This window comes from Nylanderia fulva, unplaced genomic scaffold (assembly GCF_048542155.1).
Source record: "Nylanderia fulva isolate GAGA-0341 unplaced genomic scaffold, ASM4854215v1 Scaffold39, whole genome shotgun sequence".
Classification (NCBI taxonomy): Eukaryota; Metazoa; Arthropoda; class Insecta; order Hymenoptera; family Formicidae; genus Nylanderia; species Nylanderia fulva.
This window is the reverse complement of record NW_028190466.1, coordinates 665892-684969: the sequence shown is the minus strand read 5'-3', so window position 1 is coordinate 684969 and position 19078 is coordinate 665892. Positions and strand designations below refer to the sequence as shown.

Sequence of the window (19078 nt, the reverse complement as noted above, 5' to 3'; positions counted from 1 at the left end):
ATTCAAAAAATTATGTACATCACACGCTCCTTTGATATTATTTTTTAATTGTTTATTATACAACTGTCAAATTATTAATCTGTGCAATAACAGTTGTTTAATGCTATGATCATAATTTTAATTCGCCAATTTTCTATTATGTATATAATTTTAATTCCCGAAATTCTATTGTGTACATTAGTTTAATTAGATGAATTTTTATTATGTACATAATTTTAATTCACGAATTTTTATTTGTGACGATTAAAACCACAAAAATAGTTAACGCGACAATAAAGCGTCAGGCGAACGGCTGCACCATTAGTACGAGCGTCGCCGCTACGCGGCGCACCTCGAGTTCGTTCACCCGTGAGTTAAATTTACTTGGGCGGCTATATATGCCGTGCGCGGTTGGCTCGTCATCTTTTATAAAATGATATAAAAATTTATTTCTAAATGATCAGTATTGGTCACAGATGGTTTATTGTACAATAATATTATAAATATGTTATAATGTGAGTAAGATGTCTGTAAAATATACGTGTGTAAAAAATTGATCTGTATAAAATATGTGTACATTTATAAAAGATTAGTTGTCGTTAAATAAGAACCATTAACGAGGCATAAGAATTTATTTTTGTACAAATTAAATTTATTCCTAAGTAACCTTACATCAGAGAATAAAATTCCTGATGTAAAATTTTCTCTCGTAAATGATGACGCGCATACTAATTATTTTATCAAGTGAGAGATACAAAATATGTTTTCTTTCTTATTAAAAATAATATAATTAAAATAATGTAATTGTAAAATAAAAATGTAAGCATAATAGCATAACTGACAAGATGTTTAAAGTGAGTCATAAATAGCGTACTTAACGTATCTTTGTATATAAATAAATTTTTATATTTACGACCTTATACATGTCAAGTTTATATCGAATTTATATTCTTTCGCTGACATCTAAGATCAGTATGATAGAAGGCATAATCACGGATACTCAACGTGTAAGTGTGAAACGATTGTCAGTTATAACGTAACATCATGGCCGAGGGTAATAGCAGCAACTGTGATGTGATGGAATTATCAGAGGCGGTGAAATTTATCTGTAGGCATGCACAAGATGTATCAGTCAATAGAAAAAAAATCAAGAAAGTAGCGCAAGATGTACGTTTTTTGTTAACTTATATTAAAAAATTTAAAGATTTATTTGTGACATATCAAGAGTGGTCAATTTTTTATTTAAAATATGAAAAGGAAATTTTATAATTTCCTTCCGTTAGATTATATCACGCGGTTTTTCGATACGTTAATCAACTCATTTTGAGTTTTTATATCTATAAAATAATGTATTCTTTTAATGTAAAGTTAACTGGATATATTTAAAAAATTTTATATAATTTTGTATAATTTCTTATTATTTGATAGAAATATTTTTTTAGTTTATTATACATAAGAAAATAGTAAAGTTGATGAATAATGAATTATATCAAGCGAGAGAGAAAGAACTTTAAACGAATTTCCATATTATGTATTTAACATTAAAAAACGACCAATTTATTTATTTAACATTGAAAAATGGCAATAAATTATTTATTAAATTAAATATCTCATTACGTTTCGACCTCTGGTTTAGGTCTTTTTCAAATCAAAATATTCTTTAAGATGACATTATAGATAAAGTAGTGAGACACCTTTATAACACACATATTAAACAATATATAATATATATAAAGAAAATCTTGTGTCTTAAAAGACGTCTCGTCAAACTGACGATTTTTTAAATATATTGTTTGATATGTTATAAGGTTGTCTCACTACTTTATTTATTGATTTTATTTTTTAATGTCATCTTAAAGAGAATTTTTATTTGAAAAAGACCTAAACCAGCAGAGGTCGAAACATAATGAAATATTTAATTTAATAAAGAATTTATTGTCCAGTATTGGTTGTTTTTTATGTTAAATACATACTTTTTCGTTTTTATTTTTTACTGGCGAATTGATTACACACACTTAATCAATTAAGACATATATATATAATCAATTTCCATATTATTTGATAACGTATTGTGTTTATATAATATCACGAGCACTTTGGGGTATTTGAGAAAATTATCGTTATATGTGTATAATTATTTCTTTTTTTCGATTTTTTAAACATATTTAAATAGATATATATATTTTGATTGATTTACATAGGTGGTGCGATATTTAATGAATCATATCGAGAGTTTTAATTATTCTAATACCTATGTGATGCGTCCCATTACATATCCGGTTAGCACAACTCTGACGACAGCGGATTGGCTATTTGTGTTACATACATTGAATTTTTCACTCTGGTATCCAAAAGATAGTAAACAATGGAAAGTTAATGGTAAAAAGGGATATATTGGATTATGCAATGCTATTAATCGGGCCTATGAAGTGAGTAAATATTTATTTATATATACATTTTTGAGAAACATAATTAATGTAAGTAATAATATTATTAATTTTTTTATTGAATTTGTTTCTTAATGTACTATAGCTTATAATTAACATAAATTATATTTATTTTTTATTTACATTTTATCGATTGTTTAGGAATATCATAAATTTTTTTACTTTAATGTCGATATTTGTTAGAAATACGTGTTACATTCTGCTTTAGATGGAAACGCTTCTATTTGTGTTAAATCATTTTTTGTGCTAAAATTTTATTGTGCTAACAATATTTGGTCCTTTGTTTTATATTATTGAATTGTGGATGATATTTATTAATTTGTGCAATATATATAATTAAATATTTAAGAAAATTGCTATAATAAAATTGCTATATAATAAATAAATAATGAATATAAGTATGCTGCCTTCTAAGCCGGGCAATAGAGCCAAGGAAACGAAACGAAAAATTAATTAAACGGAACTGTATCTCAATTTGAGATCCCAAAGTTCCACATATAAATTAATTTCGAAACTTACATATGGAGAAATAAGCGAGAAAAATATAGGTCCGAAAAGTCGCTGAAGCGGGAATTTTTCTCGCTTATTTCTCCATATGTAAGTTTCGAAATTAATTTATATGTGGAACTTTGGGATCTCAAATTGAGATACAGTTCCGTTTAATTAATTTTTCGTTTCGTTTCCTTGGCTCTATTGCCCGGCTTAGAAGGCAGCATACTTATATTCTTTATATTGAGAGCCGATAAAAATATTTATTTCTGAGTAAATAAATAATGTTACAACAGTTTAATATACAAGAGTTTAACATTACAATAATTATATATAATAGTACAATATTATAACAGTACATGATTTTAGAAAATCGTAATTGTAAAACATATGTGCTATTCTTATTAAGAATTTTTAAAAAAAGACAATAGAAAAAAGACAATTAATTATATCGCAATATAGCTTATAAGACAATTATTTTTTAATAAATGAGAAAGTATACTTTGTTTTATATCATTATTAGTGAATAATATTTATAAATATCATGTAACGTTTCGAACATATACAAACAGAGAATTGTATCTTTATTTATTATTGAACAATTTTTTTCTTTATAATTGTCTCTTAGTTACGACTATAATTTTGCATTACTTTTTTTAAATTTTTTGTAAAGTCATTGATTATCGTACAGGAATTGTTAATAACACATATTACTAATTAAATTATAATCTCTTTAATATATGTGCAGCCAAAGATAAGATGATTTTCTCTAGAAGTATAAATCCTTATTTCCATAACTACATAATCTTAATGTTTTATATTACTTGCAAAATATTTTTTAAAGCTTTTTTAATAGATATATTTTTATTTTAATCTTGCAAAATAATATATAATACATTTTCTAAAAGATTTTGAAAAGCACTTATATCAAAATTTATAAAAATCCTCCATTGAGATTTTATTCAATTAGTTGATTCCGCTTCATTTGTGCTCTATGCACAACTTATAAGTTTGAATAAAGAATAATTTTTTTATAACTGACGCACTATTTTCTGCATTCGGCTGTTTCTAGCTCGTTAAAATTTTAATTTATGTATTATATTGGAAACTTTACTTATTCCTTGACTGATAATATATAATGTTTGTAAAGGCTCAAATTTCTATATGGAATCCTGAATATTATACAAAAATAACAAAAAGTCAAAGGGTATATAGACAGTGCTTATTAAAATAAAAATGTTTAAATGAGATTCTATTTAATTTGTTCAGTACGCTTTATTTGTGCTCTATGCATTATGCATTACTTATAAGTTTCAATGATGTTTAAGTTTTTCTTGAAATGTTTGCAAAAGGATGGAAAACCTATATGGAATCCTGAATATTACACAAAAATGACAAAAAGTGAGTTAGAATGTATTTTACAAAGTGACGATGGTGAACCTGAAATTCCACTTATAGATGAAAGACTTAGGATTTTACATGAAGTTGGAGAAGTTTTGTTGCAGAAGTATAAAGGTATAAATTCCGATATGACGCGTCAAAAAAAATTTATAACATTCACATACTTTCGATTTTACAAAAACTCATTCAGGACCAATTTTTTGTTACTTAAAAAATATAATTCACTGCAGAAAATGTAATTGAATGCAGATGTTATAACAATTCAATTTTTACATTTATATAATATGAGCACATACATATATTTTACTAAAATAATATATTACTAATATTGTTTTATAGGAACTTTTATGGAATGTCTCAAATCATCCGAATACGATGCAGACAAATTGATGAAATTACTTTTCGATGAATTCGAGTCATATCGGGACGAAGTAAAATACGATGGAAAAAAAGGTAACCATTGATAATAATATTACAGTAGAATTCGCGAATTATATTGCATGACGATATTACAGAGTAATAAGTAAAATTATTAAAGTTAAATTTAATATAAAATTAGTTTTAATAAAATTAGATTTTTGATTAAATGTATAAACTTTATTTATAATTTAGTGTTATAACACATTTCGAGAAAACTCTGTTTCTTACTATAATAATCATAGTAAACTTATGTAATCATAAATATAAATTTAACGTATAAGACGGGCAACAAGAGCCAAATCGCGGATGGCAATGCGTTATCCTAACGAAACTAAATAATTTTCCGTTAGAATTAAATACCGGTGCACAAGGCACCAAATTTTACTTGGACACGGCCAAGATTTTAAAATATGAAATAATCTCATATTTGAGATTTAATTTCAATACCCCCTTTAACCCCCCCACGGAAAATAAATAAATGAATGCAAGAGAAAAATATAGATCCGAAAATCGCTGAATCGGGAAACGAACCCGAGACCTTTCGCTTGCCGGGCGACTGCTCTTCCAGCTGAGCTATTCAGATCCTTTCGATTCTATACTTTTCTCTGTTATATATATTAATGTTGGTAAACAAACGCATTTTTAAGCCAGCGTGTATCAATATAAGAGTTTTAACAAAGCTCTGTAATATAAATATAAATTTAACGTATAAGACGGGCAACAAGAGCCAAATCGCGGATGACAATGCGTTATCCTAACGAAACTAAATAATTTTCCGTTAGAATTAAATACCGGTGCACAAGGCACCAAATTTTACTTGGACACGGCCAAGATTTTAAAATATGAAATAATCTCATATTTGAGATTTAATTTCAATACCCCCTTTAACCCCCCCACGGAAAATAAATAAATGAATGCAAGAGAAAATCATTATGTAATCATATTTGACTAATACGTTATTGTATATTAAATAAACATCAGTGAATATTTTTATATCTCTTATGACACACTTTAATTATACAAATAAAATTTATATAATATTATAATATAATTTTTAGGTTGGACGAACATATTTGTTAATTATATTATGTTATATAATTATAATTTTAATAATTAACTCAATCAAGTAATTCAGCGTATTTTTATATAAATATACGTTAGTTTAATAATGTTACGTTTATTAAATTATTTTTCAGTGTGTTTTCTTGTAAAGGCTCGATCTCTGGTGATTGACATTTGGGATTACTTTAAGGAATCACCTAATAAGTTTAAATTAAATAAATCAAAGATGATGTCTACAATATTCACTGATTATTGTATTCCTCAATTATTATTTAAATTAAAAATTCTACAATACAGTAGCGGCTTCAAGAAAAGATTGAAAAATAGCAGTAAGTTTTTTTACATTAATTTTTTTTTTTTTACGAGTGGCAAATCTTTAATTTTTTATGATTTCTGTAACGCGACACACTTATATTTGTAATTTGACAAAATAATATTTTTCAGTAATTTGATTAAATAGCTTCTTCATTATAAAGCACAAAATACTACATCAAAATATATTCTTTTTTACTATATGTTTTAAAATACTTTAAATAACTTACATGTAAAACAATTATCTATATTACATAGATATCTATTCAACATTAAAGAATTGCTATATCTAAAAATCGACAAAATAGTTTCTATTTAAAACGATTTTTTTTTTTATAAGAAATATTTATATTTTATGATTTTTTTTATAAAAATTTCTTATTGGATTAACTTGCAAATAATAAGAAACTAATTTTTAAATTTAGAAGAAACTAATCTTTAAGAAAAATTTTTTCAAATTTTTATGTCTATTAAGCTTTATTCTGTCAAATTTATCACTAATTATGATATTTTAATAAAATAATTAAATTAAAAGGTTTGCAAGATTAAAAAATCACAGAATAGAATAAGGGCTGAAAGCCGAAGCCGTTATTATGGCCAAAAGATTATTATTTATTATAATACAAGTATTCATTAACACAAACGTTTCGGTCTTATTTAGACCGTCTTCAGTGTGAAATTAATATTAATACAATGAATAAAAGACGCATATTATAACAGAATTCGCGTACGTAACTAGCTTGTAGGAAAAATATTTATTAAATATACGAAAAGTAAGAGACTGAAACGGTAATATAATCAAAAATAAGTTAAAAATAAAATTTAAATACAGAAGAAGCAATCGAATAATAAGATATCTTATACATATGGTACATAAAAAGTGCAGAGTCATAGTTCCAATGCGTGCTTATTGTCAACTAGTCAACAGATATTTTATTCATTGCATAAAAGTTTGCATTTCGATAATATTTTTTGTTCGAACTATAATTACGTTAGGGATATTAAAGTGTTCCGAATGCGAGTTCAGTGAATCATATAAAAATGGGCTGTATTTTTTTTGCAGATGTACCGCTTGAGCACGGAAGCAGGGAAGAAATAGAGATACGCGGTTGCTCACTCTTCGCCGCCAATAAAATATACAAAGAAGTGAAGAAATTAATCGAGCGCCTTGTACTAGAAAAACGTTTGTCAGATTCGGTAACGCCCGTCACACAGCTAGTGGTAGATAATTTCCTTTTGAAATTTATATTTACTTATAATTATGATAATAATTCTTTAAAAAAGTACCCGCTACACTATATTAGAACTGTGCACTACTAAACACTTATTATTATATTTTTTTATATTATTGTCAGTTTGCGAATAACTGAAAATATAACCACTTTTGTAATAATGATATGCTGATGCACACATCATAATCTCAGTAATATAATAAAATTATTGTAAAATTTTCTGTCAGTAATAATGATGACGCATTCGATTCTCATTTTATCAAGTGAGATAGATATATAATCCAAAAATGTTTCTTTTATCATTGTAATATATGTAGTTTTATTTGGAAATATCTATATGTATTCGAGAAATGACATTGTGTATTATGCTGATATATATGCAAACATAATAAAAGAAGTTCAAGAAATCTATTTTTTCGTAAATTTATTATTTGTATATTAAAAATTTAGTATATGAAGCACATAAGCTGTGGTTCTGCAATTAATTTGTTCTGCTTTTATTATAATATTTGTAAAATGAATGTAAAACATGTAATATTTTTGCTTTTCTGTCAATTTTTTGTTTCTGTATAGTTGATTATTTTTAATTATTATAAGAGTTGTTTGATTTTTAATTTGCTGGCGAGATTTTTTTATATTATTTTTCTTTCGATAGTTTAAATTTTGAAATTTAAATGAAAAAGAAAGGGATATCATTGTTTTAATATAATATTTATTAAATTATTGTAGACGTATTTTTTCTTATTGTTTAAATAACAAAACATTTGCAAAATTTGAATTTGCATTGTTGTTTTTATGTACATATAATATATATATATATATATATATACACACATTGATAGCGATTCAATTTGGTTTCACGGATAAGTTAAATCTGTATCATTTTAAATAGATTTTTAGAAACAAAATGGAATAAAATAAAAATTACCAATGTAGTCAATTTAGAAAGAGAGAAATTATTTTACATTTATATATAGAATAAGAAAAAATGCATATTTCTTTTGTTGTATATTTTTACAGCAGTAATTTCTACATTTTTGCTTCTTTTTTACAAGTATAGAATGTATATTTATTTAAACTTTCTTTTATTGTCAGTACACGTATGTATGTTTATAAAATGTAGTTAAAAAAATAAAATTATATAAATGGATTTTATATATATTTAATACGTCAAAGTTTCTAAAAGTTTGCATTTTTAATATGTTTTTTATTCGAATTAATTAAGTTCTAGATAACAATTTTATATAATTTTGTATAATTTTTTATTATTTTATTATGTAAATATTATTCGGATTTAATATGATAAAGACAATGTTAAAAACTTTAAAGAATTTCCATGCTACCAAATTAATTTTTTGATAAATATGTTATTTAAAAAACAACATTATTCTCTCTCTCTTTCCCTTTAACTAATTTTCTGTAATGCAATTTTCACGTTTACATATACAATAATTTGCGTGATATATTCCGCATAGATATATGTATAACATTTTGCAAATGTTTTAGTATTATTTGTTATTTGCAATTATTGCAAAGATAATTGGGGTAACGTATTGTGTTTATTTAATATCACTAGAAGTTTGAGATATTTGAGAAAGTTATCGTTGGTCAATATTAAAAAATTCTTTTTTAAAGTTATCGTTGTATGAGTAAAACTGATTTCTTTGTTTAATTTTTAAAAATGTTTATAGATATTTTGATTTATTCACACAGATGATGGACGATATAATATCAAATATCCACTATTTCTATAAAATAAATAACACTTTCGTACATCCCATGACATATCCGCCTAAAGAACAGCCGATGACGGCGGATTGGCTTTTTGTATTGCATACATTGAATTTTTTACTTTGCACATATCCAAAAGGTACTAAGCAATGGAAAATTGATGATACTAAGGGATATACTGAATTAGCTAATCCTATTAATCGAGCTATTAAAATGAGAAAAATGCTTATTCATATGCACTTTTGAGTTACATAACTAAAACATTATCAATTTTTTTCATTGAATTTGTTCTTTAGTCTACTGTAGTTTCTAGTTAACCTAAATTAATTTTGTTTCTTATTTATATTTTATGGATTGTTGAGAAATATCACAAAATTTCTTTACCTCAATGTCGATATTTGTTACAAATAGGTTTTACATTTTTCTACCTTAGATGAGAAAGCTTTTATTTGTGTGTTAATACTTTATTTGTGTCTAATTTTATATTTAATTTGTCTAATTAATAAAATTTAATATTTTATTTATGTCTATAATTTAACTACAAAATTTAATTAAATTTCAAAATTTAAATTTTTAAGGCATTAAGAATTAGCTATACTGTGTAAATTAATAGAGAAAATAATTAAAAAAAAAATTAAATGTAACTTTTAATAGAATTTGAAAAAATATTTTATATTAAAGATTTAAAAGAAAAATTAAAAAGAAAATTGTTTCAAAACATAATGCGATGTTTAAATAGTGTTCTTAATTCTCATAAAACTTTTGTACTGAGAAGAAAGTAAAGAAAATTAAATTGTTTCTCATATAAAAAGCTCGAGGGATTTAAATTTTACATATATATTTGTATATATATATATATATCGGTTTATATATATATATATATATATATATATATATCGGTTACAGAGTCATACTGCGATGTGTTTTGCGTCAACGAAAATTAATTTTTTGTTGATTAGGAATCCTTGGTATACAATGATATACTATGGTATAATATGATTTAAATTTTGATTTTTATATAAAAGCAATATCAATTTTTCCTTACTTTATTGAATTGACATATATCATCGGAAGAGAATTTTAAATTCCGCTCACTCAAATAAAAATCCAGTAAAAAAATAGAAAAAAAAGTGATAAGATATACCTAATCATCATCCATACAATTTTTTGATTATACTAAAAAAGAACTATAATTAATATAATACAAAATAATTTTTTCATAAAAAAGTGAAAAATTAGTCGAGAGGAATGAAGTGTAGATTGTGGTTTAAAAATAATTTTTTGTTATAAATAAAATTTTTCTTCAATGATTAGTGAGGGCCTTTTTGTGGTAGGGACCCATAGGCAGTGCCTAGTTTGCTATTGGTTAATCCGGCCCTGATAACAATCGTCTCATTCGACCGTTACTATATTGATAAAAGTCAATATATAATTAAAAAGTTTTCGTAAAAGACTTCATATCTATTACATATAAATTAATTTTGAAGAAATATAATCAAGAAATTGTAGTATATACAAACCGAAATATATCTTTTATTCGTGTCTAATTTTTATATTAAATCATTTCTTTCCTTGTCGCAAGTTATTGGATGATGGTTAGGTATATCATATAGGTTTAATTAATTTTCAAAAAATCCTCGTCTTACATAGGCCCCCATTAAAATTTGCTTAATCCGGCACTGATTGTTATGTACCTTGGGAATAACCTTAAGAATCTATTTACATGAATCTTATGTATTTCATATATCATCCCGCAAATGGTCATGAAGAATGTCGCTTGTTGACATCGTCAGTTTTCGTCTGTCCTTTGAAGAGGTAACATCACAAAGCAATACACTCTCGGCTAAGGTGATTCGGCTGGTGATCCTGCAAACTGATAAAACAATGTAAGTCAAATACAAGAATTCAGATATTTCTATAAAATATAATATAAAAATAAGTAAAGATTTCACTTTATCAGAGTTCTCGGTTTCTAAAAGATATTTTATTCAATATTCAAGTATTATGATATATATTTCTCAGATAAATTTAATTTTCTAATCGCTCGGGAAGTGATTTTATACTCAAAATAAGAAAAAATTAATATGTGTATTTATATATAAAAAGGAAAACATTTAATATTTATGTAAACATTAAATGAAATAATTGGCATTGCGTTAATTTTGATATAATTACAGTTTTATGAAATTAAATATTTAATCTCTTTACATTCCAATTCAAAATTGAAAGAAGAGATTTCTTTTATAAGTTTTGTAACATAATTTACATAATTTTATATATATATACTTAGTTTATAAAGTGTTCTAATCGCTCGGGAAGTGATTTTATGCCCAAAATTAAGAAAATTAATATAGGTATATATATATATATATATATATATATATATATCATGAAAGACTTTATACCTATTACATATATAAATTAATTTTGAAGAAATATAATCAATATATATATATATATATATATATTTACATAAATATTAAATGTTTACCTTTTTTTATTTCGGTTACTCTTTTTTTCGTATATTCTACATAACATGAAAACATTTAGATGTAAATTGTAACATCTTTAAATTTTTTTTAAATTTTAATTGGTAATAAAAAGAAATAAAAATTGAAGACACATTAAGTTTTGTTTCATATGTTTTTTCACGAAAACATATCTAGAAGTAATATTTTCTCACACATTTTAAATTAAATATCAGTTTACATTCTTAGAAAAATGTCTATACAGTAAAACGAGTGAAAATGAAAAATTTATATTACGTTTTGATTTGCTGATGAAACATGCATGGATCGACAAAATTTCAAATAAGTAAGCAAGAATTAAAGTGCGTGAATGTTAATAATTTTTTATTTTACGTAATATCAGAATTTTTATACAAAATTTATGCATTTTGAAATTTAAGGACGACCATATGAACGTAAATATAATGTCCTTCGACTTCAAAAATAGTGTTACATGTCAACTGTGTCAGAAAAAAAACAAAAATAATGAAAAATAAATTAAATAATTCTAAACAATATTATTATTATATTAAATGTAAAACACTAAGTTTTACTTTAAATGTAAAACTTCCTTTCCAACGACACGAGAGACAGAGACGTCTGCCCTTGATTATTGTGTATGTTTATTAAGCCACCGGCTTCTATCAGAAGCCGACAAACCTCCTTCTGCTTCTCCAAATCGACGGTAGTTGAAACTCTCGCGGCCAGATGCAACGGCGTGTTACTCATGTAATTTCTCTCGTTTACAGTCTTGGGATCTGCATTCAGTAATATCTTGACGAGCGCGGGATCGCAGTGCAACGAGACCGCAATGTGTAAAACGGTGTCGCCGCTCCGGTGCTCTTTGACCTTGGGATCCGCGCCGTTCTCCAACAGCAGATGTGTCGTGGCCAAGGCCTCTACCTTCTTCGGATCGGTAAGATGCTCTTTGACCGCTCTATAAAGAGCGGTTTGATTATATACAGGGTGTCCGGTAACTAACGGACCAACGATTACAAGTGGATTCTTTGGTCAACGATTTGGGAACGATTTTTCCAGCACCTAATTTATCACAATGAGGACCCAAAGGATTATTAGGTTCAAAATCATCATAATAAATAAATAGAGGCAAAACAATATCATCTTTACTATATGAAACAATTTTACGTTTCCAAAGTGGACTTTGAATGAAGTTTGTTACGCACTCTGACTCTTCTTTTAATGTTTTTATATATAAAATAATGCTTTCAAGTGCATACGGTAACTCAAGAAATCTTCCCAATATTTTTCTTAATTCTACAAACTGACCATAAACCGGAACATGTTTCGCTTGAATTCCACATCGAGTATTTACTCCTTCTAATTTATGACCTATTAAATATTCTTTTGGTGGAATGTATTCTCCACATGTTTCAAAATGTTTGAATATCTTATATTCAGTCGAGAAATTTTTAAAACAGCCTTTTATAGTGTCAAATATTGAATCAATATCATTTATAAATGTAGTATCAGTATTTATAGATATACACATATCTCTTATTTTATTCCATAATAAAGGTACGCATTCTTCAAAAATAAGTTGAGTATCACTTATAATAGTCTGTGCATGACAACGTGGAATAGAATAATTATTATAAAGTTTTCCAATGAACATTTCAGCTTGATTTTCAATATATAATTTGGCATCTTCAAAAGAAATATTATTTTCTGCATTATGATTTTCAAAATTAAAATTAGAACTTGAATTTTGTTCTTGAATTTCTAAATTATTAGATATCATATTTTGCTTTTTTGATATTGTATTTTGCTTTTTATTTGGCAAAATATTATGCTTTTTAATTAAGTGCTTTTTTAACGCTGCCAAATAAAAATTTTTACTATGGTAAACTATTGTTTACCATAGTAAACATTTTTACAATACACAGGATGGTCCGTAGCTACTGCAACTATAGTAATATTTAATATAAAATTTTCTGTGTATGAATATATTTTACTTTTTTAAATGTTGAGATTGTATGAGACATAAAATTTTAAGCAGAATTTTTTTCCTAATTTTGTTGCCAATTTTAGATTGCTAAAGTTTATTTCAGATAATTTTTAATTTGTGACAAAATTTAAAATTTTTGTACATATTTTAATAAATTTTATGTAATTCAAATAACACCTTTTAATGCAGAAAAATATACATATAAAATAAAATATATGTTAATATAAGATATATAAGATATTTTAATGTAAGATATGTAAGATATGCATACATTAAAATATGTATAAAGTATAAAATACGTATAAAAATATGTATAAAATTATAAATAGAATTCTCTCTTGAATTTTGTCGAGAATTATAGAGAAATATAAAATTAAAATCTAAATTGGTTTTTACATTAATTGATTACACATATAAAAATAACACATATAAAAATTTTTACCTATTGTCAGTTCTTCGTGTGATATAACAGAATCATTTTCTAATTTCTTTAGAATGAAATTATATAATTTTGGCCATTCACCGTAAAGTTTTAGGACAGATCCAGGGTATAATGCATCAAAGTCTATTTCAAACTGAAATAATTAAATGAAAGAAGTAATTATTATATTTACATAATTAATTAAAAAATAATTATGTGTAATAAAACACAATATAAATGTTAATAATATGAACGTATTGACAACATAACATATAAAAACGAATGATACCAATGAATATTCTGTTAGTGTATTTAAGGCAGGATACTCTGTGGTATAATCATAAATATTAGATCTTTTTCTGTTTTTCCCTTTATCACAAATTCTTAATTGTTGAATTCTAGCTTTTGACTTAATCTCCCAAGAGCTCAGAACTCTTGACCATGGTTGTATATTATGTCGTAACCATTCAAGATGATCTTTTACATCTTGGGGATATTGCTCTAAAAAATATACAACATAATATACTATATACATAAGTCAACTTAGTGCTCTAATTTTTCAAAAAAGTCGATGTATGAACACATGGATGTGAAAAATATTCTCAGAATTCTTCATGAAATTTTTTTCAGATTTTTAATAAAAATTCCAAAACTTTCTCAGGAAATTTAAGATTTTCTATAGAAATTGACACACTTTTTTTTCAGAAGTATTCAGAAAAACAATCCAAAAATGTTATTTTATAAGAATTTCTCATAAATGTAAATGTAAAAGAGATTTCTTATTTTATAATTTTCTAAATAAATATTTATAAATCTGAATAAATGTGATTATTTTTTTATTTCATAATTCTTCATAAATTTAAATTATGGAATTTTCCTAAAATTTTTTCAAAAATTCTGAAACTATCCTAAAACTTTCTAGGAAATTATAAAATTTTTTTTTACCAGGGTTTTCTTCAGTGTCTTCAATAGGTAAAGTTTCGTTATTAGACTTATAGTATTTATTGATCATTCCAGATTTAATCAATGATCTTCTTGTATTATAATATCTATTTAACAATTTTCCTTTGTAAATTATTTTACTATTTATTTTATTTTTTTGTATCCAAGTTATCTAAAAAGGCAAGTTTTACAAGAAAATATTTTGATTACGATTAAAAGTTATGCAGTATATACCTATATATTATAAACTTCATAAAAATTTTAAAATATAAGAAAAGTAAAATTGTACCATATGCTCAGTGGGAAATAGCTCGATAATTTTTTCAACCAAAAAAGTGAGCCGGTTTGTGGTAATTCTGGAAAATATATTTTCTCAAATTAAAATTACATCTGAAGTAATGAAATTAATGTTAATAAGACTGCACCTTTTATCGACATCTGTACTGAGCTCGGCAGATATAACGCAATCTGCGATAAAATTACGGAGACGATCAGTAAGTCGATTATTTTGTTTATGAAATGAAAGTGCTTCCTTCCCTCGAGTACTTTCAGATACTATTTGTTTTAAATCCTGTATATAAATTGTAAAAAATTTATTTTAATAAATATATTTTAATGAACACATATGTGAACAAAAGTAGAAGAATATAATCAAATAGAAGAATATAATTGATATATTTTTCTTACATATTTTTCTGCAGTTTTATCGGAAGCATCTAATGTGCTAATTATTTTAATTTCGTCTGCCGTAGTTTCGATAACTGGTAAGTTTAAATCAGCAATAATTTCAGCATCGATTTCTTTATTATTTTGATCAGTTATGGGCAATATTATATTATTTTGATCAGTTTCTTGCTCAGTAACTAAATTATTATTTTCCAACCATTCTTTCAATTTTAAGTGAAATTTTATTCTTTGGCCCAATTTAGGTATTAATGATTCGATATTTTTTGAAGTCATGTTTTTTAACACAATTTCGTCTATTCCCTGTTCTATTAGATAATACTTTTGTTTAAAATTTAATTTATATTTTATAATAAATTCGCGCACATACGCGCTCACACACACGCACACACAAATGATCAAATGCACACACACACATACATACGTAAATGTACACGTACACATATACATACATGCTATATACACATACACGCAAATCATTCACAGCATGCCGTCTTATTTAAAAAACGTAAAGAAAAAACAAGATATCTTTAGAATATTTTCTAGACACTGTTTTTAGACACGCGTACTGTCTCGGACGGGTGAGAATATTTCTTACTTACCTATAAATTTCGAGATCACTTCTTCGGGCATTCCCCAATCAACAAGCAACTCTTGTACCATTCTGTCACTGATGTATTTGCTCTGTCCGCAAAAAGAATTTGCTCTTCCTATGCTGTTGTACAACGACGAAGCACGGAACGTTAAACAGATGCACTTCACATAGCGACGTGCAGAAAACATTGACAAATAACGATCACAGCACCTCATCTCACTGATATGTATAATGTGATCACTGATATGTATATCATTATAATATCGATGCCTCATCTTCATCTCGACAAACCCGGGCTTGTTACTAGACGAACCCGGTTTTCGCCAGATCATACTCGGCGAACACGGCGTCATCGAAATACCTCTTATATAAATAAAAAGATGTACTATTGGTCGTATATATATAATTTTGAAAAAATTTTTTGAATTTTTGTATATATATTTTATATATATTTTTGTATATATTTTGTATATATTTATATATATTTTTGTACACATATATATTTCTTATATATTTTAATGCGATAACAATCTTGTTACAAGATAAATTTACTCAGCGAAGTTTTTCTTATTCTCTTGACAAGTGAAATTTTGCTAATATTACAAAATCGATTATATAAATAGCAAATTTTCTTTGTTGTTATGATAAATTTGTATCAGCAATAGTGAATTTACTGTACTAATGAAATAAATTTGTTAGAAATGGACTATTTTGTTTTAATAGCAAGTTAATATGTTTGTATGAACAAATTAACTCAGCTAAATTTTTTATCTTTTCAACTAAATAGATTTTGCTGCACCATTCAATAAATTAAATAATTTGTTATAACAGCAAAGTTTTATCGTTGTTACATCAAAAGTACAATAGCTATAACGTTTTTGTTGCAACAGCAATATTATTTTTTTCCGTGTATCTTTACCTTTCTTACCATTTGCATATTTTTTTGTTTTAATTCTTTGATTTATGTCGCTATAATTTTATTCAATCTTGGAACTCATTCCTCTTGCTTTCAGTTCATATACTCAATTAATTTTTCATCATAATTCTGTCTAATGATATTTACGAATAATTCAAGAGATGAAATTAAAGTATAACCTTCACATAAGTCTAAACCAGGAGTTTGTAATGTTTGCTAATTTTATTAAATCTTTCAAGAATCTCTTCCCAAAGTACAGTTAATACAGCAGATATTAACATAGATAGCATAGATAGATATTAATATAGATTTTTAATCTCAAGAGTTTGTTATATACATTTTTGGCTTCTATTTTACATTTAACTTTTTCTAAATTATTATAAAAAATACTTTTTAAAATATCTAAAATAGTATCGTAACTAATTTTTAAAGCATGTATAGTTTTATAATGACTAGACCATCTTGTGTGACTAAAATTTTTTATGGAAAGAAGTAAATTTGCATCGTTTAACATGTTCCATCTATGCGTAGATGCCGAAAAAAATACATATAATTGCTGAACAATACTAAAATAATTTCTCATACAAGGTACAATATTTATTGCTTCTACCCCAACTAAATTTAAAGAATGTGCTGCACAGGGTACATAATCAGCAAACTTATTTATCTTTTTCAAACGTGTTTGCAGTCCATTATATTTTCCGCTCATATTTGCAGCGTTATCATAGGACTGGCCACGACAATAGGAAGTCCAATTTTTTCTAAAAAACATTTTAAAGTATTAAATAAAGACAAACCCGTATGACTATGAATAGGTAAAAACGATAAAAATCTTTAATAAATTTTCCCTTTTGTACAGTATCTTACTATTATTGCAAGTTGGTCTGTATGTGCGAAATCTGGTGTTGAATCAGTAATGACTGAATAATATATATTTAGTGTCTTTTTCATTAATATTATTAACAATCTCTCTTAGAACTCGTTTTCCCATTATTTCAATTATTTCTTCATAAGTTTTTGACAGATAACTTAAAATTTTACTTTGCTGAGATTGACATTTTACGATGTGCTTTCGTAAAAAAGGATCAAATTCTGCAATTAATTCTACGAGTCCCATAAAATTACCATTGTGTGGAGATCCCCACTTTTCATTGTGGCCTCTCACTGGCAATCCTCTTTCACTTAGATATTTAATTATAGCAACAACACGCATTAGGACATTGTAATAATATTCAGTTTTATTTTTAATCTGTTTTTCAAATAGTTTATCGATAATAGTTTTATTTTTAAAACCACAATCTACACTTTATTCCTCTCGACCTTCTCTCGAGTTTTATTTTTCTTTCGTGTTAACCATATTAGCATTGCATTTTTATAATCTATCGATTCTTCATGATTGTCTAGAGTTCGGATTAGATTAGTCCAATCAGAGAAACTGGTTGTTCCAAGAGATGTATGTGATACTGAGAATATTTTACATACTAAACAGTAAACGCATCCTTTACTATTAGAAGAACATAACCATGATCTAATTAGTTTTTGTCCATTTCTTAAACGGTTCTCGAAATACTTATTATTAAATTTTCTATTTTGACCATTATAAAATTTATTTGAATCAAAACAAAAGTTATCTTGCTTTCTATTTTGAGAAAAAACGATGCTTCTTTTAAAAGACAGTTATTGATGAATTTCTTATTAATTGAATCAGGCCATAATGCTAAATCTTTATATTTATCAAAGTTTTCTACCTTTTCAATTATATCATGGATTTCGTCTTCCATACTCTTATTTTGAATAATTTGATCGGCATACTCATTAATTTCTTCTTTATTTTTACATTCTTCTTTTTCTGCTTTATTCTGAGAAGCCGAAAATATGCATGAAAAAAAATTTGAAAGTTTTTGACATTTTGCTATTTCTATTTCTTTTTGTTCCTTCAATTTTCTCTTCTGACTTGTGCTCAGATATTTGCGT

At 25.7% G+C, this 19078-nt stretch overlaps 2 protein-coding genes across 5 annotated transcripts in view; both read left to right on the top strand.

The window, feature by feature from the left end:
• The first annotated feature begins 183 nt into the window (after positions 1 to 183).
• On the top strand, positions 184 to 7726 carry LOC114939652 (queuosine 5'-phosphate N-glycosylase/hydrolase-like). Of its 2 annotated transcripts, XM_029314021.2 has the most exons (7): positions 184 to 494; positions 953 to 1146; positions 2181 to 2408; positions 4268 to 4430; positions 4656 to 4769; positions 5933 to 6127; positions 7174 to 7726. In XM_029314021.2, the coding sequence occupies exons 2-7, from the start codon at positions 1024 to 1026 to the stop codon at positions 7428 to 7430; spliced, it is 1080 nt and encodes a 359-aa protein (XP_029169854.2). In that variant the 5' UTR covers positions 184 to 494; positions 953 to 1023; the 3' UTR covers positions 7431 to 7726. The 2 variants fall into 2 exon arrangements, with proteins under 2 accessions (XP_029169854.2, XP_085341862.1); XM_085485736.1 differs by lacking the exon at positions 953 to 1146 and having other exon boundaries at positions 186 to 494.
• Positions 7727 to 10883: 3157 nt separating this feature from the next.
• Positions 10884 to 19078, top strand: part of LOC146721976 (uncharacterized) — a 53327-nt gene continuing 45132 nt past the window's right edge. For 2 of the 3 annotated variants that reach the window (XR_014925417.1, XM_085485771.1), the window contains exons 1-2: positions 10884 to 10959; positions 12330 to 12496. Coding sequence is in view for 1 of the 3 variants with exons in the window: in XM_085485771.1 (XP_085341897.1) it covers positions 12392 to 12496 (105 nt within the window). In the remaining 2 variants the exon portion in view is untranslated. Of the gene's footprint in view, positions 10960 to 12329; positions 12497 to 12618; positions 14215 to 19078 lie in introns of those variants that run through there. The other variant, XR_014925416.1, reaches the window with a different exon arrangement.

Coding starts and splice junctions, on each gene's coding strand:
- LOC114939652 (XM_029314021.2), top strand. CDS start 1,024: ATGGCCGAGGGTAATAGCAGCAACTGTGATGTGATGGAATTATCAGAG. Junction 1,147..2,180: donor TCAAGAAAGTAGCGCAAGAT/GTACGTTTTTTG, acceptor TGATTTACATAG/GTGGTGCGATATTTAATGAA. Junction 2,409..4,267: donor CTATTAATCGGGCCTATGAA/GTGAGTAAATAT, acceptor TGTTTGCAAAAG/GATGGAAAACCTATATGGAA.